Source organism: Lagenorhynchus albirostris, chromosome 4 (genome assembly GCF_949774975.1).
Source record: "Lagenorhynchus albirostris chromosome 4, mLagAlb1.1, whole genome shotgun sequence".
In the NCBI taxonomy this organism is placed as follows: domain Eukaryota; kingdom Metazoa; phylum Chordata; class Mammalia; order Artiodactyla; family Delphinidae; genus Lagenorhynchus; species Lagenorhynchus albirostris.
In genome coordinates, this window is record NC_083098.1 from 45,413,196 (window position 1) to 45,440,614 (window position 27,419).

General features: G+C 35.2%; 1 protein-coding gene across 6 annotated transcripts in view; it reads right to left on the reverse strand.

Moving 5' to 3' along the window:
• The window catches only part of MRPL1 (mitochondrial ribosomal protein L1), a 101,261-nt gene that overhangs the window by 7,380 nt on the left and 66,462 nt on the right, over positions 1-27,419 (reverse strand). For 3 of the 6 annotated variants that reach the window (XR_009540282.1, XR_009540281.1, XR_009540280.1), the window contains exons 8-11: positions 7,253-7,334; positions 5,575-5,619; positions 3,651-3,704; positions 472-514 (exon numbers count right to left, since the gene is read on the reverse strand). Coding sequence is in view for 2 of the 6 variants with exons in the window: in XM_060147975.1 (XP_060003958.1) it covers positions 5,501-5,619; positions 7,253-7,334 (201 nt within the window). In the remaining 4 variants the exon portion in view is untranslated. Of the gene's footprint in view, positions 1-471; positions 515-3,650; positions 3,705-5,407; positions 5,620-7,252; positions 7,335-16,699; positions 16,927-27,419 lie in introns of those variants that run through there. The other 3 variants (XR_009540283.1, XM_060147975.1, XM_060147974.1) reach the window with 3 other exon arrangements.

Here is a 27,419-nt window from a genome sequence, read left to right on the forward strand (position 1 = left end):
TTCCCTATAAAGTCTACATTAGTCCTACCTCTACTTCTGGAGCTTCATAGTATAAATATACTCCATCTTCTAAATGGCACACATTTAAAACTTTATCATTTATCCCCAAACACTTTCTCAGCAAAATAATTTATTTTCAAATTAAAACATATATGACTACTACACACTCACTAGAATGGCTATAATAAAAAAGACAGACAATTCCAAGTGTTCACAAGGATGTGGAGAGACTGGAACCCTTATGCACTACTGGAGGGAATGTAAAATTGTATAACCACTTTGGAAAGCATTTATATAGTTTATATATTTACATAATTTACACAATATTTTTAAATAGACTTTACAAATAATCATCTAGGCAATGTCATCCTAGGCAACAATGCCCATGAAGTCATGGTCATTTAGGTGCAAGTTATATTTTCCTATAATATAGTAAAACATACTAAACCCTTAAAGATGTGGCTCACTTACCATCAAAATTCATTTCTTTGTCTTCCTTGGTACACTTATTGCCCTTTGGGAAACACTGGGTTATTCAACTTAAAATTTACATAAATTAATTTTCATTAAAGTAATTACCAACTTAGGAAACAATACTATAAAGTTTTATGCAACATATGACAAGATATAGGAAGTGTTAAACCTTTCATTTAGCAAATACTTGAAAATTGCTTTTGGTTGGCTTTTTTCAAATAAAAGTGACTAAAGAGCTGGAGATGTGGGAAACTGCCAAAGCCAAGACATCTCCCTTCCTACCCTATACCCAACATGATCACAACCATGTTATTTCAGGGAGAAAAAGGAGACCTCCCCATGGGAAGAGAAAAAAAAGGAAGTATACGAAATGTTAAGCAGTTATTTAAGGAATTATGGGTCATTGTTTTCTTTAAATTTTTGATTGTGTTCTTCCTTTCTCTACTTGCCCAATTTATTTAATGTCCTTCTATTTTTAAAAATAAAGCAATATAGTAAAACTTTCTGTTCCTTTCAATACCTTCAGAATGAAAACTATTATTTCAACCTATCCCTTATAATAGTTACATTTCTAATTTCATATTTTGATTCAAAAACAAAAATTTAAGATACCAATTTCTTCCTTCTTATTTTTTAAAGTATTGATATTTATATACAACCTTTTGTGGCTAGTTCTGTTACTATGTACTCTTAAGTTCTCAAAGCACTAGAAATAGGTGTTTTGCCCATTATTACATGAAAAATACAATCCAAAGAACCTAAATGCCCTCAATGGCCAGAGTAGAACACAAAAACATTGGGTTCTGAAAAATGGACCTAAAATTTTCTTGTAATTATAGCTTGATTATTCTTAAAACTCTTTGTAGGGATTTGCTTTTAATTACTCTAGCAAGGATGAGGACGAGCTAGGGAGTGGTAAGTAGATGGAAGGGATAGATGTACCTAGAACAAGAGCATAATGTTGATAATTGCTGAGGCTGGGTGGTAAGTAAATGGGTGTTCTTTTTTTCTGTATATCTGAAAAAATTCTATAATAAAAGTTAAAACAGAAACGAATTCTTTAAATTCTAAAAATGCATTATTGCAGAGTGACAACTAAAGCAACCTCTGTAACATGCCCAAAACAGAACAAAAAATAAATAAATAAACAAAGCTCCAGGGGTCTATAAAGTATTTTTGCTATTTTAGTTGTATAGTCAAATGAGAAAACAAATATTTACCAATAAGTACACAACTATTTAAAAGTTGTATGAAAGGTTACTATTGCCACCTACTGGACACTGCGATTACTGCTTGCTATTAAAAAAAGTCACTATTGAGTAGGTCTCCCCATCCCACCACAAGCCTCTGGTCTTTAACAAGATGATAAGTAATACCATTAAACTTATGTTTACGTGTGTTTATATTAGTAATTTTAATTAATAATGTTTTATCACATCATTTCTAACAACATGAAATGCCAACTACAAAAGCTGTGTCATAAAATTTTTGTTAGAAAGTACATTGATGATCACCTTATGATGTCCTTGTTTTACAGAAGATCCCAGATTTTGAATTGTTTTCCCATAGGAATTCAAATTGTTTACACATAGGGATAGACCAGGAAGCTAGAAACTAGTCCTGGCTCTTAAATTCAGTGCATTATCTTTTTTTTCATCTCAGTCTTTTAAAATCTTGACTTTTATTAAAAAATTTTCACCTCTTATAACTTGGTTAATTGCATACACCAGTGATTCTCAACCTTGCTGCACAAGAATTACCTGTCAAATTTGAAAATAAACTAAATCTGATACCAAAGCCAGAGATTTTATCCAGGGTTTAAAGATCCATTAGTAAGTATCAGTGGTTCTCAAAATACAGTCTTTGAACCAGCAACATCATCACCTGCGAATGAAACTGAGCAGGACCCTGTGGACAAAAGCCTTTCCTTGTCCTCCACTTCCTTGCTTGTAGGAACAAGGTTTAGCCTCCTAGATGATCCCTGAGTTCCAGAGGGCAAATGCAAACAGAAGAGTGAAGGAATGCAGAAATAAAGGAAAGGCAGTCAAGAAACAGTGCAGCGATGGGGCAGGGTCCCGGTTCCTCCTCAAGGGCTATACATAACCTGATAGTTCTCCAGGAACTAAACCACCCAGGTAGAGGATGGTAACTTCAGTCAGAGCACAAGCTCTAGATCCCAGACACGTTGGAACCTGAAGGCTAATGATTGAGTTTTGTGGAACATCATCCCGTTACCTCATCACCAACCAATCAGGGGAAGGTCACTCACCTTTCAGTCCTCCCCCCACATTTTGCCTATAAAAACTCTTCCCTAAAAACCTTGGGAGAGTTCAGGCTTTTTGAGCACCAGCAGCCCATTCTCATTGTTCGGCCCGTGAAATAAACCTTTCTCTGCTCCAAACTCCAACATTTTGGTTTGTTTGGCCTCACTGTGCACGAGGTGCACGAATTGGGTTTGGCAATAGGAACTTATTAGAAGTGTAAATTTTCAAGGCCCACCCCAGATGCTGACTGGTGCCAAGCAATTTGTGCCTGCAAGCCCTCCAGGTAATTTGGATGCAGGCTAATGTTTGAGAATTACTAGTATTGATATTTACCATAATTATTTAAAACTTTTTACTTTTTAAATGTAAGATTTTAATTTACTGTTTTCTAAGAAGAAAATACATTAATAACACAAAAGAGAGAGGTTTATGTGAAGAGTAATCTAGTGCAATTCTACTATTTTTCCAGAAGCATATACCATTATGAACACTCAACATTAGTTCTAGTTAGCCAATAGGAAAAACGCTCTAATGGAAGGTTAGGGAATAATTTAGTCATAGGCCAGTTAATAAGACCCTGGAATGCTCTTGCCCAGAGCAAGTTTTCCAACCATATTTCCTTGTTCCTTTGTTCTGCTCAGAAAGGTATCTTTCTAAGACATAATTAAGACCTTTAGCCATATCATACCTTTTAACTCAGGAAGGTCAGTTCTAGAAATATAGAGGAAACTAAATTATGCTCAAAGATTTTCTCCAAAGTATTGTAAATAATAAGGTTAAGGGGGACCTGAAAGCAAGTTAAATGCGCCAAAACTAAGAACTGACTCCATAAATTAGAGCATCAATAGGATGAAATATTGCTCAATCATTAAAATGCTTTTAAGATTTTAAATAATATGGGGAAATGCTTACTTTATATAACATCATGTGCGTACATGTTCCCTCTGTTTCTCTGTCTCTCATTCTCTGTCAATTGAAAAAGATAATGGGAAGCACCAAAATATTAATACTGGTTATCTGAGTAGTAGGACTCTGAGTGATTTATTTTTTTATATTTATTAGTGTTTCTAAAGTTCTCTATAATAAGAGTATACTTACTCTATTAATCAGAAAACCCACAAATACAGTAATAGAGTTTCTACTCTGTGATCTAGGGTCTTTAAATAACCATCAGTATACTTTCAGAAGACCATAAATGTGGGAAACAAGTAGATATCTTTTTTCTCTCCATCCTGCACTGCTTTTTTCTCATCCCACTCCTCCAACCCTTCTATTTCAACTTTCTTCACATCACTGTGCCATAACCGCATAGCTAGACATACCGAGAAACCGAAGTGTAATTATTCAATATTTTAAAAATTTAAAATTGGTTAAATAGTTTATCTTAGAACACATAAAAAGGAGGTAAAATAGCCTAATGGTTAAGATAACAGGCTTCAAAATCAGACAAATGTAGGTTTGAATCTTAGTTTGCCACTTAGAGGACCTCACACAAGTTTCAATTTCCTTAACTGTAAAGTGAGAGTACCGCCCTTCTTACTAAACTCCTGCGAGGATGAAATGAGAGAATGCATAAAAAGCATAAGATAGTAGTAGGCACTCAATAAAAGGTAACTGCTGTTACTGTTTTATAGTTAATGCTACAGTTGCTTTTGGTAAACAGCCCTTAAATTTTAATTTTCCTGTGGGAAAAAAGGCTTAGTGGAGTACAATGGTTGTTCACAGTCTTTTGGACTTGTCAGACCACTAAAATTTCAAAAACAATTGGGGAGACCTATATGGAGCCGTCAAAATATTCTTTACAAAGTGAGTGTTATTAAAACCCACCAACAAATTTATCAGGACTATTTTTTCATATAAGAAAAAGCCCTTGAACATCCCCTAAAAAAAGTGGAAGACAGTCTCAGAGTAAAAGAAATCGTTCCCAAGAAAGGACAGTTGGCAACTGCATGACAAAATTATCCTTATTTTTTTTGTTTTGTCACATACCAGTAAACACTTAAGGACCAACACCAGTACGCAAACTGGCAGCCTGATCCTTCAACCATAAATTAAGTTGTTTTATCTACCTCATGGGATATTCATTCAACAAACACTAACAACTTGCTATTAAGCAGAGGAATTCAGGATCAAATAAAGTATATAAAAACACTATACACAGTGCCTTGTATATTACAAAGCACCATTAAAATATATAATATTTTAAAAAATAAATAAATATACAATATTCTTATTACAAAAAAATACAAATACTATAAATTGATTCCTAAGAGAAAAAAAATTTTCCACCCACTTGTTTTAAGGGCTTAATCATTTTCTATATTCATGCTATCACAAAAGACATTAAGGAATTATTAGAATGAAGATTTTCCATATTTTTTCTTCAGAAAATAGTCATATTTGTGATGTAGCTCATGACTCTGCCATTCTCTGTCTTATGGGAACTGAGGATGTTACTTTTCCCTCAGATGGTATGACTCTCAAGGGAAAGTTATTAAGCTAGAAATTGCTGCTATAATTATCAGATTGTAGAATCTGAATACTAAGAAAGAAAATTTAACATGATCTAAAAGTTAGGTTCAGACACAGAGTAAATTTTATTTTCTTAGTTTTGAAAGTATTATAAGATTTTCCAGTGTTAAAATTTACTTTCAAGTATGATGATCAAGAAATAACAAGACACCAAACTTAGAAATTAAACAGTTTTTAATTTTCTCTGTTGTTTCTTGATCCACTGAAAATAATTTCTCAATGTAACACATTTAGGCAGCTTTTTTGTCACTTTCTTCGGGTTCTACTTCTTTAGGCAATAATGACTCGATCTTTAGTAACAAACCTTCACTTGTTGAACTTCGAAGGAAAGCACGTACCACAAAGGGTCCTGAAAACAAAAATAAGAATCAATTTTCATTTTATTCCATAGATACGTAATGAGCAAATACAAACATACAACAAGAAACTTTATAGGACTCGTGTTATATTTTCACTTGAAAAGTACTGATATTACTGAACTATTATTTTGAATTATAACAAAGGGAAGATCGCTTCATTTCTAGAGTAGAAGACAAACTAGCTGTACCATAGTATATTAGAGATTTACAGATGGAACTACACATATTCACTAATAATTCATTTCTCTCTTTCAGAAGGTGATCACCTAGAATTTATTTCATTGCAAAGTCAACAGTAAAGGGAACAGGTGATGATATTTACATTTGATGGCAAGATTCTAAATATTTATTTAAAACAGCACAGATGCTAACTCTGTGTTACCAAACATTTAGTAAAATTCCTTAAAAATTAAAAAGCGTTTCATAAGAACAATGTTAAGGGACCCTCAGTTAAAATGGCAAAGAGAAGGTAACTACATTGCTTTTAGAGATTTACTGTTCATCATTCTACTCCTGATATAGGTTCAGAGGCTCCTATACTCAAAACAAAGTTCTCCATGAAAGAGAAGAATCTATACACATACAATCACTAAGTACTATGGTCATATCTAGCACAATAGAATTAACAAATGAGGTATTTATTCATCAGTGTGTTTAACTCCCAAAGAAGGTTAAACATAACGTGAGATTGTGTTTTAATTATACACTTGGTTTATAAAATGAAACATGACAGATTCCTATAATAGTAAGCCTGTAAGTGCATAGTCAAATGAGGGTTACAGACTCTTGCTTTCAACCAGCGGAAAGAGAACACGTTTGCCTGAGGAAGGACTGTGAATGGCAGGTAATGCAGTGGGTACTACACGTGTTCCTAGCCTATGACACAGCTTCCACATCAAGTTTCACTGTTCTCCACGAATCACCCCCTTTATAAATAGTGATTCTTGTGACATGATTAAAAACCTTGTTTCTTTTCTAAAATAAATAAGATTTAAGAAAGCCAACTGCTAGTACCAGTGACAAAGTGAATGGTCTGGCTTCAAAATATCATCTATCTCGGGCTTCCCTGGTAGCGCAGTGGTTGAGAGTCCGCCTGCCGATGCAGGGGACATGGGTTCGTGCCCCGGTCCGGGAAGATCCCACATACCGCAGAGCGGCTGGGCCCGTGAGCCATGGCCGCTGAGCCTGCGCGTCCGGAGCCTGTGCTCCACAACGGGAGAGGCCACAACAGTGAGAGGCCCGCGTACCGCAAAAAAAAAAAAAAAAAAAAATCATCTATCTCATAAATGACTTTAGTTTCTGCTTAAACACTATTGTAAGTTTAAGGCAATCTGTTACAGTTTTCTTCCAAACTTTATTACATTTAACGGTAGAAATAATGTGGAAATTTATAAAGGTTTCACAATGTATTCCTTATTAATGTTAAAGAGGTCTCCTCTCCAAACAACTACAACTTCTTAATAAGGTCATTAGGAATCCTTTGGAGAATTAAGTTGTATTTCTTTAATCCCTGGAAATATTATTGCTATTGCAGTTGCATATTAACTGGATTGTTTTCTTAATATTTTACATTTTTAAAGTATCACAGAGCTACAAGGAAATCTACCCCAGGGAACCACTTACCCAAATTCAGCGGTCTTTGCCTACAAACTTCACTGATAACTGCTTGCAGATTGGCAGCTATCTGGTCACTTGACATATCCAGCTGAAAGAAAAGGATATATAATGTTAATGATGTGAAAGTGAGATGATGATACAATTTTTGGTAACTGTATCAGTAGTTGTTCCAGACAGTTTTTTCAAATATTCAACTAGTGCAAATTATGTATTAGGAGACCCTACTGTGAAAGAAAAAAACTTCCATAACTTTTTTCAGAATACTACATTAACATGTCTTTACATGTCAAGACTTAATTACCTTTTAGAACACATTATAGCAAAGTGTTTTAAAGTTGCTCCACTTGCGATTCCTTGAATTCCAAGTAATTTCCCCAAAGCATATCCTGGGGCAGAATACACCATTCCCCCCACCCTTTCCCTACCACCAAGGAATTAGTGATTTTTTTTTTCAAGTTGTTTATTTTTTAAAATAAACTAAGAAAATATTTAGAAGTTAATGCTTTCAAAAGTCCAAAATGAAACTACTTGACAACGCACATTCACATAACGTATCCCACACAGAGACATTTTCAAGATGCTATGCTAACACTCTAACTCTGCAGTAACAATTATCCTGCTACTTAGTAAAAGCTACAGTAAGTAAATATATAGTGAATGAGCCCTATTCATAAAACACCTAAACCCAGCACACATCTTTGGAAAGTCCTTGAGTTTACCATTCAAATTCAGTGCATGTTATTCTTCTTAAATATACCAGTTAAAATCAGTTCTATTGCATTCCTATGTTTAGAGGATTTTGCACTTTGCCAAATGAATCCAGTTTTTAAAATTCATATAAAACTTATTATAGTGTAATTGGCAAAAATTAGACAGTAAGAGTTCAAACAAGAATTCTATTTTCCAATGACTCTTGAGACCACTGTGAGAAATGCAGTACATAAGCATAAAGAGAATTCGTCCTGCAACAAATTATTCTCATCATCATCAGACAACATTTGTTCGACATTCACTTAGGCATGATGCAGTACCAAACCCTAAATGAGAAGGCTTGGGCATTACTGGAGGAATTTTCACTTTATGCCAATCCACAAGTGGGAGTTTGGAGAGGGAAAAAAATCAAGCAATGCTTAGTTCTCCTTATTAAATCCATAGAACTTATAGACTTTAAGTTGTATTGAAGTACGTAGTTCACTGACAGACAGGGCACCTTACATTTGCTATGGTAAAAAAAAGAAAACAAAACAAAACACCAAGAGTATCAACATGTGTCCTTTCATTCCTCTCTTAATTCTCCACTTTCCCTCAAAACGTCCTCCTTTCTATTATCAACTTAAGTAACCAACACAGCTCTAAGGAGCTCCTTTACCCTTTGTAAAGACCTATACCTACCTTAGATTTGGGAAAGCAATGGATACAAGAAAAAGCAAGAGGTCCAGTATATCTTCCTTGATAGTTACAAGCTATACTGTTGGACTGTATATACTAAACTTCTCAGATTTTTGTAACTATACTTTCTGCAGACTTATATTGCCATTCTTACAATAACCTAACAACATAGGCTTTAGAAATGCAAAACAAAAAAACCCAAACAACAAGAAGAACAAAAAAGAAACGCAAAACAGATGACTTCAATGGTTTCATTAAGTTTTAAAATATACAAATTGTTTTAAAATATAGTTTAGGGCTTCCCAGGTGGCGCAGTGGTTGAGAGTCCGCCTGCCGTTGCAGGGGACATGGGTTCGTGCCCCGGTCTGGGAAGATCCCACATGCTGCAGAGCGGCTGGGCCCGTGAGCCATGGCCACTAAGCCTGCGCGTCCGGAGCCTGTGCTCCGCAGTGGGAGAGGCCACAACGGTGAGAGGCCTGCGTACCGCAAAAAACAAAAACAAAAACAAAAAAACCCAAAAATATAGTTTACACTTTTGTCCAAATTTTAGCACCTCTATCAGTACTATGTTCTCTACTGAATCTTAAAATATATTTTTAGCCATAATACCTCACTTTACTTTTTCTTTTAGATATTTTGTAAAATTATGAAAAAGATATATTTTATGGGCATAACTTCGATTACACAATTGACTATTGATGACAAAGAGCTATGTAAAAAAAATGTATGCATGCATGCATGCATTTTATCAAAACTTGCATAGGAAATTTATTTGGGCCGACAATGATCTAGAGATAACTCAGGAAAGCAACATTTACAAGCTTCTCCAACTATATCTCAGTTGCTCTGTTCTTCCAGTAGTGCTTTTCCACACCGTAACATTCTGTGGCCTGACAAAGGTAAGGAGGACCATTTTGAGGATATATTATCTGTTAGATTCTCAATAGCAGAGCATTAGACTTGGCAAAGCAGGAAAAAAGTGGGGGCTGGGGGAGTGGAAGGGGGTGACCTTGAAGGCGATATTGAACTATGTTAAGCACTGTATTTGTGTGTGTACATATGTGTGTATTTGAATATATAATAGTCACAACAGTACCTATGTTTAGCTAAAGTGATTGTCCACTACAGGGCAAAATAGTTATTCCTTGTTCTGTAGCATAAATGTTTTTAAGAAAAGACTGATTTACTCAATCCTCCCTTCTGCTTAACATCCTTATTATATCAGAAATAATTCCCTAAGCAGACTAGACGGAAGACTGCCCAAAGATGTCGGGGAGGTGGCTCAATCGATACAGCTGAGCTATACCTCTTTGCTTTAACTCTCAGATTTTCCTCTTTCTATGCAATTCCTAACCTTTGTTTTCAATCACTCTCTACCATTATGAGAAAACTAAAAAACTGTGGTCCTTAACCATTGTTTGTCCCTTTGAGATGCAGACATATGCAGGATAAACTATAGTCATGAGAGTGTCTAAGACAGTGATTCTTAAACTTTTTTCGGGTTATCAAAACTTGCACCAGAAAAATGCATACAGGCACACAAAAATTTTAGCCTATGCTTTTAGGGTCTTCGAGGATTCTTTGAATAAAAGAAAGGGGAAGAGAGAAGAAAGGCTCCTGAGGAAAGGGGCTCAAGTTAAAAGGGCTACACTCTGAGAACCACCAGTGTCACTGTTTAATTTGGCTCAAATACTTTGAAGGACTAAGGACAACAGTATGGAAAAAGGATTCAACTTAATTTTCTACATTTTACAGAGGACAAAAAGAAAAAGCAAAGTGTGTGTGCACAGTTTTTAAACAATCATATTTTCCACCTAAAGTGGCCAGCTTCTGTCACTGTAAATGTTGTAACAGCCTCTAGATGACTGATCATCTCTAGCTGGGAACTGCAGAGAGGACTGCTGCTTTGGATAAGCACTTGTTAGAACACCTGACCTCCAAAACCCCTTCCAAGTGCAATGTTCTAGGGTTACAAATAGGGTAGCCTGGCAATGGTTTCTGCAGGTGGGCCAATACTCAATTCCCTTGACTCCTGAAAGTCTAAACCAAGAAAAGGAAGACAAGACAGTCTGTGTATCTCCTATGCAACATTAAGTAACAGTAGTAGTAGAAGTAGTAGCAGCAGCAGTGGCAGCAGTAATAATAATAATAATAATAATACTAGAGCAGCTCTATTTATTGGGTGCTTACTCTAAGACAAACTCTGTTCTAAGCATTACATAGATATTCGCATTCATTTCTCCCACGTATTCTAAAAGATGGGAACCATTATCATTCCTTTTTTTTTTTTTTTTTTTTGCGGTACGTGGGCCTCTCACTGTTGTGGCCTCTTCCGTTGCGGAGCACAGGCTCCAGACGCGAGGGCTCAGCGGCCATGGCCATGGCCAACCGCTCCACAGCATGCGGGATCTTCCCAGACCAGGGCACAACCCGTGTCCCCTGCATCGGCAGGCGGACTCACAACCACTGCGCCACCAGGGAAGCCCTATCATTCCTCTTTTACAATTAGAAACTGAGACTTAGAAAACTTTGTAACTTATTCAAAAGCACGCACATGATAAGGAGTGGCTCAGCAGCTATGTGCATGAGCTCTAAAGGCAGAGAAATGTGACTTTGAACCCCATTTCCACCATTTATTAGCTTGTAACCCTGGACACAGCTAGTAAGTGTTGGTAATCCTTAATGAAAATTAAAGTGTCAGTTGTCTGGGAAACACAAATGAGTTGGTTATAAACTAAGGGGAGAAAAAGAGGAAACTAAGTGAAATACTGAAAGGGAAAGAATATACATTTAAGTGGGAAAAATACGAATTTTTCTTTGCACCTAATGAATCCTTTCCTACCTTCCCAGTTTTTAGATGTTAACGGCGTACAATTCAGCAACATTTACTTGGCCTTCACTCTTTGTTGGGCAACATGCTGGGGACTAGGAACAGAAAGATGAGTAAGATACAAACCTTAACGTCAAGGAGCTCACCATCTGGTCACTAAAATACAACATGACAGGTGCTACTCTAATCAAATGAACAAAGTGCTACAAAGGTAGAGAGGAAGAAGTGACTGCCTTTGGCAGAGAAGTCTTCACAAAGGTTATATTTAAATTGAGTTTTAAAGGATGAAGAATTCTGAAGGACAAAGAGGATCTTCTAGGCAGATGGAGCAGCAAGAGGTAATGTGAGAACAGGTGGATCAGGTGACCAGAAGGCAGCTCACTATATCTAGGCCCAGGGTTGCAAACTCAAATGGCTACAGTGGCCACAGCAGGTAACATGCATGATTGAAGAGGACTGGGTTTGAGTGCATATGCATACAGGACCCTCGGGGCACAGGCTGTGTATAGGTGGAGAGCACTGCTCCATAGGGAAGAGGCAGCAGCCACTGAGTGCTAACAGAATGTTACACTGAGGGCTCTGAGGCCGGTTTATCAGAACTCTTGACTGGTGAAGAACAACTAGAAATCTGGATTTCTATGTGACATTATCTAGTTTTTAAATGCTGAATCAATAAAACAAAACAAGTCTGGGGGCCAAACTCAGCCTGTAAGCTGCCAATTTGTAACTCTAGACTTCAAGCTGCATCACTGAAAATAACAGGAAATCCTGAATTTGAACTTGACATAGTGATTTGACACTAAATTATAAAAAGATTTGAATGTAAAGCTAAAGATTTTAGAATATATTCTGTCAACAGTGAGAAGCTACTTAATGTTTTTAAGCAGACAAATGGTATTTCTGGTTTACGTTTTGGAAAGAATTTTAGAGGAAGGGTGTAAAACAGGAGTTGGCAAACTTTCTCTGTAAATGGTCAGACAGTAAATATTTTGGGCTTTGCAGGCCTAACGGTTTCTGTCGCAAATACTCAGTTCTGCTGTTGTGGTGCAAAAGTCATCACAGACAATACATAAACAAATGACCACAGCTGTGCTTCAAGAAAACTTTACTTACAAAAACAGCTGGAGAGCTGGAAGTGGCCCACAGGCCACAGTTTGCAGACCTCTGGTGTGGAAGATAGACCAAAGGATGTCTGAGAAAGTGAATGGGCAAAAGAAACCATTACTTTTTGCTAAAGCAGAAAAGATTTTTGTTGTGTTGTGTTTAACAGAAAGCTTTGTTGGGTGCTGATAGACTTTTGGTATCGTACAATGCATCTATTATGCAGACGAGGCAAAAAAATGTTTTGTCAAGCTAAGAATTGCATTGCCATTTTAAAAAAAGTAGGAAAAATGCTTAGCAACTGTTTCAACAACTGCCGTAAATTCTATATATGCACTTGAAACAAGATGTTGCATGGGGCCTTTCTGGAAGTTTCTTCAGGACTGATGACCAGGGCCTAAATCTGAAAGCAAAAAAGGCATGTAGTGCGTGCCCTATATTTTAAAGAAAGATGCCAACAATTAAGGCCGAAAAGTTCTCACCATAATCAACAACCACGCTAAGGAGAAGCAGGCCAAGAGGCAAGGCTCCAAGAGGCTCTTGTGTAGAGACTGGGGGCACTGCCAGAAGAATATACTAGTTTGCTGAACATATGCTTGAAGGACATCAAATAAGTAAGAGCCAGTCACTGGCCAGAGAAGTGGCAACAACCAAAGTAGGGACCACAAATACAGGCAGATAAGACGGGGAAGTTGCCACCTCTCCCTTATTCCCTTTGTTAAGCCTCTACCACAGAAGAGTTAGGCCTGGAACAGGGAGTAGGGTGAGGTATTTAGAACTGAATCAAGTCACTGCAGCACTCTACAGTCTAGAGTGGGAGAAGGTGTGAGTGAAATTTTACTAAGCCCTCCCTGCTTCAGATCACGAGCTATAAAAGCCTGGTTCCAAATTGAACAAGGAAAATCTCTGGATAGCAGATCACATTTTTGAACTGAATCTCACTGCACTTTTAATTACTGAGAGCCACTAGAATTATGCCTGTCACCTAACATGCCTGTGCATAACAGAGAAGAAAAATTGTACATGGCACACTTGGAATCGGGGGATAGAGAAGACTATTTCATGTTTGTACTGCATTAAATTCAGACTTTTCAATAGAGCTGTACATTTACACACAGACTGCATTCTGTGCACATGAGAATTTATGTGAATTTATGTTCAAAGGAATCATGGTTATAATAATGAGTGATACTGGAAACAACCTAAATGCCCAAGAAAAGGAGTAAAATTGAATAAATTAAGATATATCCACAATACAGCTATGAAAATAATACTCTGTAAGAATTTTAATGATTTTGGAGAATATTCAAGATAGAGTATTTAAGGAAAAGAGAATAGAAAACTCAATATATAGTATGACAGCAATTACATAAAAAATAAATGCATAGTGCCTTGGAAATCTCCTCCCCTTTCCTAGAGCCCTGATGATATGCCTGCCTCCTACCCCTTAAAATTCATCTACTCCCCTCCCCTCAAGGAGAAGGTGTTTTTAGGGCTTGAGGCTTCCCTTTTCCATTCCTTCATCAAGGTTTCTGAATAAGGTTTCTGCTCTGCTACACACACACACAAATGCATGCATAGAGAAAGAGCAGTAGTGAAAAGCACTAAAATGTTACCAATTGCAATTTTAAAATAACGTTTATATTCTTATTTATGCTATTCAGTATTTTTCAAATATTATTATTATGTGCATGTTATCACCTGTTGATTAAAAAAAAAAAACTAGTTTTAGTTTAGCATTTTAAACTATAAAACCAGTCCTTTAAGATGCTATAAATGGGGCTTCCCTGGTGGCGCAGTGGTTGAGAGTCCGCCTGCCTATACAGGGGACACGGGTTCGTGCCCCGGTCCGGGAAGATCCCACATGCCGCGGAGCGGCTGGGCCCGTGAGCCATGGCCGCTGAGCCTGCGCGTGTGGAGCCTGTGCTCCACAACGGGAGAGGCCACAACAGTGAGAGGCCCGCGTACCACAAAAAAAAAAAAAAAAAAAAAAAAAAAAAGTCATACAGATGGAATAATTACATGTAACCTTCATTTTCTTTCCTCCATAATTCACATTGTTGTACAACTCTGACCACCATCTATCTCTAGAACCCTATCCCCTGCATCTAAAAGTCTGTACCCATTAAACACTAACTTCCCATTCCCTTCAACCCCCAGCCCCTGACAACTACCATTCTACTTTCTGTTTCTATGAATTTAACTGCTCTAGGTACCTCATATCACATTTGGAATCATATAATATTTGTCCTTTGGGACAAATATTTGGTGGAATCATATATTTGTCCTTTTGTAACTGGCTTATTTCATTTAGCATGATGTCTCTAAGTCTCATTCTTGTTGTAACAAGTGTCAGAATTTCCTGCCTTTTTAAGGCTGAATAATATTCTGTATGTACATATGCGTTTTGTTTATCCGTCCAGCCTTATTAGATGGACACTCGGGTTGCTTCCACCTTTTAGCTATTGTGAACAATGCTGCTATGAACATGGGTATACATATACCGCTCTGAGTCCCTGCTTTCAATTCTTTGGGGTATATATCTATAAGTGGAATTGATGGATCTTATGGTAATTCTGTTTAACTTTTTGAGGAACCGCCACACCATCTTCCACAGCAGCTGCACCACTTCACATCCCCACCAGCAATGCTCCCCATTCTCGCCAACACTAATGTGTGTTCTTTTGGTAACAGCCATTTCAGTAGGTGTAGTGCAGTATCTCATTTGGTTTTAATTTGTGTTTTCTTGATGGCTAATGATGCTGAGCATCTTTTCATTTGTTTATTGGCTATTTGGAGAAATGTGTGTTCAGATACTTTGCTCACTTTATCTTTTTATTATTGAGTTATAAGAGTACTTTATATATTTTAGATACAAGTCTCTTATCAGGTATATATATAGTTTGCAGATATTTTCTGCCATTCAGTGGCTCGCCATATCATTCTGTTGATAGTGTCCTCTGATGCACAAAAGTCTTGTTTTGATAAAATACAATTTATCTCTTTTGTTACCTGTGCTTTTGGTGTCAGTATGTAACCTTTTGAGACTACTTTCACTCAGGTTACAGTATGTAACCTTTTGGGACTGACCTAAATTGTTGTGTCTATCAATAGTTCATACCTTTTTTTATCACTGAGTCATACTCCATTATACGGATGTACCACATGTTTTTTTTTTTTAATCCATTCACACATAGAAGGATAACTGAGATTTTTCCATCTTTTGATGATTATCACTACAGTTCCTATAAATATTTGTGTTCAGATACTTGTGTGAACGTTAAGTTTTGATTTCACCACAAATGTTTCAACTCTATGGGAATGGAACTGGTGGACCTTACAGTAAACGTATATTTAGCTTTACAAGACATTATCAAACTGTTTTCTAGAGTGGCTGTATTATTTTGTATTCCAACCATCAATGTATGAGAGTTTCTCCATAATCTTGCCATTTTTTTAAAAAGTAATTTTCTGCACAATATTTCCTCCTTTCCTTTTGAGACACCAATATGAAAGTTAGATCTTTGTTATCGTCCCATAGGGCCTTGATGGTCTTTTTTTTTTTTTCCTATCTTTCATCTCTGTTTTTTAGATTGAATAATTTTTATGATCTACCTTCAAGTTCTTTGACTCTTTCCTCTGTCACCTCCATTAATTTCAGCTCCAGAAGTTAACACATAATTTTTATGAGATCCCTTTCCTAAGTACCCCGCCCCTTGATATCCCCAGTACTTTCTGGTTCCCTGAGGCTCTCCTTTTCAGCACTCTGCCCAGAAAGCTGAGGTTTTATTTACATTTTGCCTCTTACTTCCTCCAACTGTTTTGGCAGTGGGGGCCAACTGGCAGGAAGACAGAGAAGATAAGAAAAGGGTGCATGCCCCTACCTCTTGAGACCATAGATCCTCCAATCAGAAAGTGAGGCAACCCCATTTCTCAATTTTAGATACCTGTGTCTTCCTCTGCACCCACTGTCACTGTTAGGAGCCATGATCTCTATTTCCCAAGCCTGAGGTAGAGGGCTTTTCCTAGAGCTCTCCTGGGGCTCTCTGCCTGCATTGATGTCTGCTTCCCGGTTTCAGGCTATGTTGAGACCAGGCCATGTGACAACACAAAAGGAAAAATGGCAAACTCACCGCCAGTTTGGTGGTACTTTAAATTCTGGTCTTCCCTAATTCACCTGCTACTATTGACTTTTCAGAGTCTTCAAATAGCTGCTCCATGCCTTCTGTCCAGGTTTTATAATAGGTGCACTCACTGAGAGAGATAGGGTGTCATGTGATTATTACACCATCTCACTTGGAACCAGAACTTCTCAGGCTTAGGTTTTATATGTTTATATTTTAGGGTTGGCAAACTTTTTCTGTAAAGGACCAAAGAGTAAATATTTTAGGCTTGGAGGGTCACATATGATTTCTGCTGCATATTCTTTTTTTATACAACCTCTTAAAAGACCATTCTAAGCTCACAGGTGGTACAAAAACAGACCACAGAGCCATTGTTTTCCAACTCCTGTATTAGAATACATTATTTATCTCCAAGTATACAAAAATTCATGCAAAGACAAGTTGTAGTATGATTTATGCTTTACATCACTTTAACAAATCAATATCTTTACCAAAATCTATGGGTGCTGTAAGGCAAAAGCAGCCTTCATCATTGCTCATGATAAAGTTGTCTGAAAAATCCGTAATTTTGTATTACATTTAATATATTTAATAATTCATAATAGGATCTTATAGATGTTTTATTGTTTACTGTAAATACTATATTACTAAATGCTATTATTTGTTTAGAAGTAACACTAATGAAAATCGCAGGGAATTATCTTTCAGATCCATTCAATTTCTTCTACAAGGATTTGGATAAAGACAGAATTCAGTAAAAGCTATCATACTTTTCACTGCTTTTTGAAATTAAAGCTAACAAAAGAAAGCTGTGTGTGCAGTGTACTGACAATTACTTATTAACAAATGGGATGGCAAACAAAGGAAAGCAAGTCAGTTTACTTCCCTACTGCATGTTATGTCACATATTTTTCATCATGTGTTATTCTACTGATCAATGATCACTACATTGTTGAGTTACTGCAATGATTTAAAAAGCAAAGTTAGCTGTTTCTCTCAAATGGTATGGTTTTTCTTATGCTATTACTTATATCTGATTGAAGGGGAGAGTCACACTTCCCATCCCAAAAGTTCTGGGAAATTATCATCTGATTTCATGACAGTATAGATAAGAAAACTAAAAATGGTAATAAACTATTTTTAATTCTAATATGACTACTGGTAAGAACACTGATAAAAATCCATACAATGGATATACCCTAAAATACTACAAAGACTATTCATCCCAGTTAAATAAATATACATCTCTCACAATAAAGCATCAAGCAAAATGCTGGCACATACTGGGTCCAGGATAAACATTATTTTCTCCTCTTTCTCAGCCCCATACTTTTAGAAATCTAAGATCTACTGCCAGTCTAACTCCTTTATTTTTATTGAGAACTAAAAAGTACAGAATTTGACTTTTATATTCTACAGTTTATTTTCCACCTTTAAATTTCCTTATCTATGACACAGTACACTGCAATATACCAAAAATAATGCAATGAAAGAAAAGTTAATCATCAACTGGAAGAAATGGAGGAAAAAGGAGGGGAAGTGGCAATGAGCCATGAACCAATGAGCTGCCTCCTTGTATCCAACTATTGTTTGTATCTAATTGATTTAAGCAATACTCCTTGCTTGCCACTTTCTCAACTTGTGGATCTAGATGCTTCAAAATAAGGCTTCATTTTCCACGCTCTACACTACTCACAACTGGTTTAACTGAACTCCGACACGTTCACTTTTCCTGTTCTAACATGTTCGCTAAAATTGAAGGCTCTGATTTCAACAAAAGATTTTACTATGTTTATATTCCCTTGCCCTGAACTTGTTTATTTTTGTTACCATACACATCACCTTTTATCAGCTGGCAAGTTGACAATATTCTTGCCACAAAACAATTCACTATTACACAAGCAAAACATAGTGATACACACCTATGAATGGACCATGTCTACAACTTTAAAAAGAGGGGGGAAAAGCACATCAAAGACACTGCCTTTATATTAAGTATGTCAAAGATCCAAGTATATTTGAAACCCAGACAAGAAACACTAATTAAATCAGGTCTTGGCATGATTTATTATAAACAGAAATCTGAGATGTCCTATCCTGTTTTTTTTTTTTCTTTTAAGAAAATGGTTTGATTTGCCAATAGCATTATTATTTACAAGTCTTCAAAATCTGGATATTTACATGATTGTAAAAGGGTTCCAGTTGTTTTTCCTTTAATGCTATGATAACCATTCATGTCAAAGCTAGGCTATTATATTACATTTAAAAGATGTTCTTCAAAATTTCAATTATATTTAATGAAGTTTTTAGAAGTCTTCCTCAATCCAAATTATTTAAGAATTTATGTTCTAATTCAATATTAATAAATTAAAAGAAATAGCAGTAGTTTCTAAATTAAAACAGAACAAGTGGCATACATATTTTGAAAGTATAGTTTCTTTAGAATACTTTACTCTTTTATTTACTTAAGTTGATTTCACAGGATACTAGTAGGAATCTGTCTTGTGACATAAGAAAATAAACAGGAAAAGTAGGACTCCACTCACAGGAGGAATCAATGTTTCCAAATAAACTTACTGACGCCACTAATTTGGAATTAGTAATAATTCAAAGACTGTCAAATATGTTTTAAAAGTTTTATGATGTAATGAATGTGAATGTAATGAATATGATGTAATGAATGTGATATAATGAATATGAATTGAGATTACAGGAAAATATTTAAACATCTTTAGAGAACATTTACATTAAAAACACTTTAATATAAACCATTGATTTGTTAATTACATAGCATAATTAACGAGGCAGCATCTATCAAGCAACATTTTTGGATTAGATACTCTATGTTATCAAAGTTAGTTGTATTTCATTGAAAAACTAGTGTGTGGTATTCACTTTCAACTAATTCACATTAATTTTCCCATAAATTTAATTCTATTTTTCATGTCTTTCCAACATGTAGGTGGATGAACAAGGAGGTAGGGAAGAGTAGAGAAGAGAAAAAAAAAAGAAAATAGAAAAGAAAAACTTCAGAGAGCTATTAAAAGAAGGAAAAAATAGGGCTTCCCTGGTGGCGCAGTGGTTGAGAGTCCACCTGCCGATGCAGGGGACGTGGGTTCGTGCTCCGGTCCGGGAAGATCCCACATGCCGCGGAGCGCCTGGGCCCGTGAGCCATGGCCGCTGAGCCTGCGCGTCCGGAGCCTGTGCTCCGCAACGGAAGAGGCCACAACAGTGAGAGTCCCGCGTACCGGGAAAAAAAAAAAAACTACATTAAAAAAAACCCCTACAAATAATAACAATTATTTTTAAATCATGTCAATTTTCATCAAAGTACCAGAAATGAACTACTTCTTCATCCAGAGACTGAAAAAGTAAAACCACCATGAATGTTCAAATGGTAAGGAAAATATGACAAAGCTGCTCAAAAGCCTATTATAATTATTCTTGAATTAATCCTCATCTAATCTCCTGCCTAGATTGGTGGCCAGAATTCTGAGAGCAAAGTAAGGGAAGAGGACTGGGTGGGGAGGAGGGAAGGATTTCTCAACATTCCATATACATATATTCACTTAATCTCCCTGTTTTCAATTTTCTCAACTCCTGATCTCCCCCAGTAAGAGACCTTTGTTTTAATCTTTCCCACCATCTGCTAGCATGGGAAAGGGCAGTTACCCAGAGTCATGAAATATGTAAAACTCTTCAAGAGTTTTCAACTAATCCTATTTCAGAAGGTTCTTGCCCCATCCCCACACATACCATTAACACTCAGTTCCAGAGATATCTAGAGCCAGATCCCAGCCTTTTTAAAGATCCTGAAATTTAAATTATATTAATATTTTGGCTTTCTCCATTGCTGACTTAAGATTTGACATTTTCTAATCAGTTACTACTGTGGTATGCATTCAATCCATCTTTACCTGGAAGCCTCAGAGCACATGTTATTTTCAAGTGTCCATGTGATACTTGGAAAAAGAATATTAATCTTATACTATGGGCCACAAGGAAAGTCTTGAGGAATTTTTTAGAAGTAGAAACTAAAAAGGATGCAGTCTTCAACCATAAGGCAGTCAAACTAGAATATAGTAAAAATTTTAAAAGTCAAAAAAGGTTCCAAAATTTTAAAATACTCTCCCAAATAAGAATAAAAAGTCCCACGGCAGATTATTTAGAAAATAATGACAAGAAAACTAAATATCAAACATGTAATTAGAGGCAAATTCACAAATTTAAACTCTTATTAAGAAAAAAAAACCCTCACAAACCTCATATAAAACTTAGAAAATTATAAAACAAAACAAATCTCAAGATAATATAATAAAGAAAAAGCAAATCAATAATTTATAAATAGAAAAAAATAGCAATAAATTCTACAAACTACACTAAAAAACAAAAGTACTTTAAAAAAACATACACAGGATAGCACAGGGAACTATATTCAATATCCTGCAATAAACCATAATGGAAAAGAATAGAAAAAAGAATGTATATATATGTATAACGGAATCACTTTGCTGTACAGTAGAAATTAACACATTGTAAATCAACTATTCTTCAATAAAATAAATTAAAAAAAACATATACAGAAGAATGTCCTATTCTTAGGCTATACATATAAATTATGCATATAAAATATTTGCGTATTTTATATGCAAATAAAAGTGTTATGATGAATGAAGTGTTATGATGTCTGCAACTTAATTTTAAGTGGTTTAGAAAATATAAAAGAATATCTACTATTTTCTCTAAGCAAACTACTTATCCTAGTTTTTCTAAGCAAATGTGACAAAACTGGTGAATCTAGGTGATGAGTATATAGGTGTTTGTTATACTATTCTTTCAACCTTTCCATTCACCTAAAATTTTGCAAAATAAAAAACTGAGGAAAAAGATATGCTGACATTGAGGGTACTTAAAAATAAGAGCTTAAGCTCTTTCAAGTAAGAGCTTAACTAAGCTTTATTAAGCAATAAATTCCAAGAAAATATGTAATGTTTCATTATTTTCTTACCTAAAATGTTATGAATATGATTTAATTTCTCTTTAGATTTTCTTTTCTAAAGTGCTATGAACCAAGGAGTCCCCAATGCTCTCAGGTAAAATGAAGATAGATCATCAAGATTCCTGATTTTATGGTGTTTCAGAAAATATTACAGTGAAAAGTCATTTTTAAAAGCTTACATGTAAGCTTTAAAAAGTATAAAGTATACATGTATACTTTAAAAGTATACATGTACATGTATACTTGAATTACTTTGAAGTGAAAAATTAAACAGAAAAAGTTGATTGGACATGATCCTATAGAGATTTTGTAAGCATTTAAGAATAAAAATATGTAGATGTTTTAATTGTGTAAATATAAAAGCTGGTATGCAGAAGTCATTCTTCTTTGTACTTATTCATTTTTAATGTTCTATGAAGTGAAATGTGAAGTAGTATTTCCCTAGATAAATGGCTTTATGTGGATTTCAATCATATTCTAACTCAAATATCTGCATAAATATCAGCTTCAATTAAAAAAAAATGTTGATTGGAAATATAGCAGGTCCTCACTAAACATTCTTTTGAAAGTGTGGAAAATCCCACTAAGTTTCTGTGCTGACACCAAAGCACTTATAAAGGGGCCAAAACTACAAAAAATGATCTGAAACTGAGTAGATTTTATAGTACACTGCACCCTTTAAAAGGTCCATTGTGCATTATAACACAAATCTACATTTTTATCCTCAAACTTTATCTAACTTTATTAATCCCAGAAGATTTCTAGGTTAGACATGATTTGAAAATCAAAGTCTAAAACCCATGAAAACTACAGTAACTATTTCTACATATGTGAGATTCTATTGAACTGGATTCAGACATAAAAGTTAGTTGCTACTTGAAAACATATATACAGAAACATGGGTCAAATTTTACAGGCTCTTTTAGGAGTATATATAATAGGCCATGAGAGTCATAATTTATTATGGTAAGAAATACTATGATAGGTTAAATACATCAAATAGGCACATTCCAAATCTTCCTTTAAACTACAGTTCATGTCCTTTCTTCTTGATAAATGCTCCCTACTACAAGTCCTAATGTACCGTATTTTACAACTGTAGAATTTTTTTTCCTAGTGAAAAGTTCTGTCTCTTGATCTCCACCACTCTCAGCAAATGAAACCTAACAACACTATCACCTTTGATTTTAAAATATGTGAAGCAGGGCTTCCCTGGTGGCACAGTGGTTAAGAGTCCGCCTGCCGATGCAGGGGACACGAGTTCGTGCCCTGGTCCGGGAAGATCCCACATGCCACGGAGCGGCTGGGCCCGTGAGCCATGGCCACTGAGCCTGCGCGTCCGGAGCCTGTGCTCCGCAACGGGAGAGGCCACAACAGTGAGAGGCTCGCGTACCGCAAAACAAAAACAAAACAAAACAAAACAATGTGAAGCAGTCAATATTAACAAAAGTGAAAGAAGGGAGAGAGAGAGAACATTTTAGTTTTTGACAAATATAATGATATTATGTGTGCCTCTGTAAAATGGGAAAGTCAACATTAATAGAAACTTGGAAAGAACTTTTACCTTATAATAAAGGACAAGTTAAGAAAACCAATCTTACTGGCTTACAATTACACTTACAAGTGATCTGGAAAAGCAGGCTGGAGGCCAAGATTCTTAAATCAAACAAGCAATCTATCACTGAGAAAAAACAAAGCATGTTTCTGAGAGCCTCATAGCTGACATAAAATGGATTTGTGGTATGTTATAAAATACTAACAGACACCCTTAAAAATTACTTCAAAGTCTTTATTCTGGCAGGTTTCTGCTATAATATCTGGACACTGTTTAGTTTTTTTGTGTAATGTCAAAATATACACCTGACTAAACATTCTTATAATGAATAAAGGACAAGATTTTTAACTCTGACTCTCATTTGTGAAATCCCAGGAATGAAAATTTTCGCTTTCAATATTACTTTTAAGGACTGTTTGAAAAGTTTAGTGTAAATTAAATTTTTATAAAATAAAATACTGATTCACCATATATAATATATATTTTTACAAGGGTGTTTAGGCTGTAACATTTCTGGAAGCACAAGATAAAACTATTAATAGGAGTTCCATAAGAAAACAATTGCAGACAGATGGGATTTAGTGTTCCCTTATACAGTTTTGTAAACCGCTTTAATTTAACCAAGTGAATACTTTAATTTGAAAATTTTAAAATGTCAACAGGTTTATCTGGGCAGCAGAATTATTACTATGATATTGTTTTCTAAATATTAAACTCAGATTAATCATTTGTAAATTATCTAATTACTACCTGAAATTAAACTGCCATTTAGAATATATATACTGAGACATATTATGTCTCAATTTCATTTTTTGAGAATCTGCCTTAGTTTCATTTCTATTTCATGGAAAGAGTCATAATTTAAATTTTTAAAAAACTTAAGGTCCAGTTGAAGAAATGTGCTTTTTCTCCCCTGTAAACTTTATTTTTAGTTTTATGCTTTAAGACATTTCCCTTGAATCTGATCACCTAGCAACTCACTTTTATCCCAACCAATTTATTCTTCATGCCAAGAGAGAAAATAAATGATGATTACATAACAGCAATATAAGAGACTGAAAAATAAAATATTCCAACAACAGTCTGTTCTGTCAGCATGATGTTCAATATATCATCTGAATGACATTTTCACTGATATGAGTATTTTATCTGATAGTGCGTGCAGACATAAACAATTTCATGAATATGTAAACTATAGGTACAAATGGTAGGAAAGATTAAGAAGGAAACTAATTTACCTGCAAGTAATGCGGACAAATGTTAGATACTGGCTGGCTATAAGAGCATTAGTAAAGTTCTGATATACAAAGGCATTAGTGGTTGAGTTCTGATATACAAAGGCATTATTGGTTGAGTTCTAATACCCAAGATGCTAATCCTCAAGTCAGATAATTAAGAAAGATCATTCAACTGATTGTATTTATCACTTTGATACAGAAGAAAAACCAGCTTAAACTACTCAAGAGCAATTTCACATTACAGCAGTATTAGAACTGGATCCTGAAGCAATGTGGCAGTACAGAATTATAACAAGGGAATTCTAGGTGATTCAACTAAAGTAAGATAGTCTCTCCCATACAGGCAAATAAAAACACAAAACTAATACATTTCACTCTCCCTCAAAACATCTTTCTAGATTAGGAGTCAGCAAAACTTTTCTCTAAAGATCCAGACAGTAAATATTTTAAGCTTCGTAGGCCACATATAATCTCTGCAAATTCTTTGTTTTGCTTGTTTTTTAAAACCATTTAAAACTGTAAAGACATTCTTAGTTCACAGGTTATAAAAAAAAAACAGGCCACAACTGGATTTGGCCCATGGCCGAACATCGTTTGTTGACCCTGCTCTGGATAGCCCCCTTTTATCCAAAATGAGGCGGACCCTGAATGGGCATGTAATGCTGTCAGTGCCCCTTCATCTGCACACTCATTCTAAATCAAATCCTTGTATCATACAGGTGGCAACAACAGAAACAAAGCAGCAACAAAAATAAACCTTTAGTATTTCCAACTATGTAATAAGAATAACATCACTCGGGGAAATCGCCAACTTTTAAGGAAGATATATTACTTTCTTTGAAATCTTTTAAAAAAATCTGTTACCTCTGATAATTATAAAAATAAATATTTTTATGGAATAGTTATATTGTATTAGATACAATTGTAGACAGATTTTTATTCCTTTTTCAACAACTTTATTGAGGTATACTTGATAACTTTATAGAGGCATATTTTGCATATTACGTTATTCACCATTTTCTAATTTATAATTCAATGACTTTTTAGTACGTTTATCAACCAACACCATAAATCAGTTTTAAAACTGATGATCCCTGAGGCACATTTACTGTTAATGCCTGTTTCCTCCCAACCCCTCGCCCCAGGCAACCACTAATCTACTTTTTGTCTTTACAGTTTCACCCTTTTTTTGGACATTTCACATAAATGTGGTTTCTGCATCTGCTTTCTTTCACTAAGCATGTTTTTGAGGTTCGTCCACATCATAGCATGTATCCATAGTTTGTTCCTTCTTATTGCTAAACAGTATTCCAAGGGATATGTTGCACATTTTTAAAGTGTCAATTTATTAAGTTTTGACATATGTATACACTCAAACCATCACCAGTCAGGATAACAAACATGTCAATCATCCCCCAAATTCCTTGTGCTCCTTTGTAATCCCTCCTCCCCCACCCCATCCCAGCTACCCTGTCCCCAAGGCAACTACCAGTCTAGTTTCTGTCACTATACATTACTTTGCATTTGCCAGAATTTTACATAAATGGAATCACACAGTATGTACTCTTTCTTGTCTAGCTTCTTTCATTCAGCATGATTTTTTAAAAATTCATTCATGTTAAAGCATGCATCAATTGTTTCTTTTTATTACTGTATTAAAGAATATTCAATTGTATAGACATAACAAAGTTTGTTTATACATTCACCTGTCAATGGACACGTGAAATGTTTCTGAGTTTTGGCTATTACAAATAAATCTGATATAAGCATTTGTTTACAAATCTTTGCATAACCATACATTTCCACTTCTCCTGAGTAAATATCTAAATGTGAAGTAGTAGGATCATATAGTAGGTGGGTATTAAACTTCTTAATCTACGAAACTGTTTGCCAAAGAGGTTGCATCATTTTACATTCCCACAGCAGCATATGAACATTCCAGTCGCTCCACATCCTCACCAACGTTGGTATGATCAGTCTTTTTAATTTTAGTCATTCCAATACATGTGTAATGATATCTCATTGTGATTTTAATTTGTATTTCCTTAACAACAATAATGTTGAGCATCTTTCAATATGTTTGTCATTTGTCTGCCATGTGTTTGTCACCCCTCAGTGAGTTGTGTTCAAATCTTTTGATTTTTAAAACTGGATTGTTTTATTGTTGAGTTTTAAGAGTTCTTTATATATCGTGGATTTATCAGACAGATGATTTACAAATATTTTATCCCAATCTGCAATTTACCTTTTCATTTTCTTAACAGTATCTTTTAAAGAGAAAAAACTTTTAATTTTTAAAAAGTACAATTTATCAATTTGTTCTTTTGTGGATCATGCTGTTGGTGTCATATCTAAGAAATTATTCCCTGACCCAACATTTTCTTCCAGAAGTTTTATAATTTTAAGCTTTACATTTAGGTCTTTGACACATTTTGAGGTAATTATATATGGTATGAAGTGTGGATCAAAGTTCATTTTATCAGATACAGGTATCTAATTGGTCCAGTGTCGTTTGTTGAAAAGACTTGTTTCGCCATTAAAAATGCTTTTGCATCTTGTTTTAAATCAGTTGTCCATATGTGTTTTGTCCTTCTTTTTTTTTGGACTCTCTATTCTGCTCCATTGATTGTTTTGTCTCTTTTGACATCAACATCCCATTGTCTTAATTCCTGTAGCTTTATAAATCTTGAAATCAGATAGACCTCCAACTTTGTCCTTTGTTAAAGATGTTTTGGCTAGTCTAGATCCTTTGTATTTTCACATGAATTTTAGAATCATGTCAATTCTACAAAAAACCTTAATGGGATTTTGACTGAGAATGTACTGAATCTATACATTACTTTGGGGATAATAGACACCTTAACAATATTAAGTTTACTAATCCCTGAACATGATTCATTCCATCATTTATTTAGATCTTCTTTATTTAATTTCTCT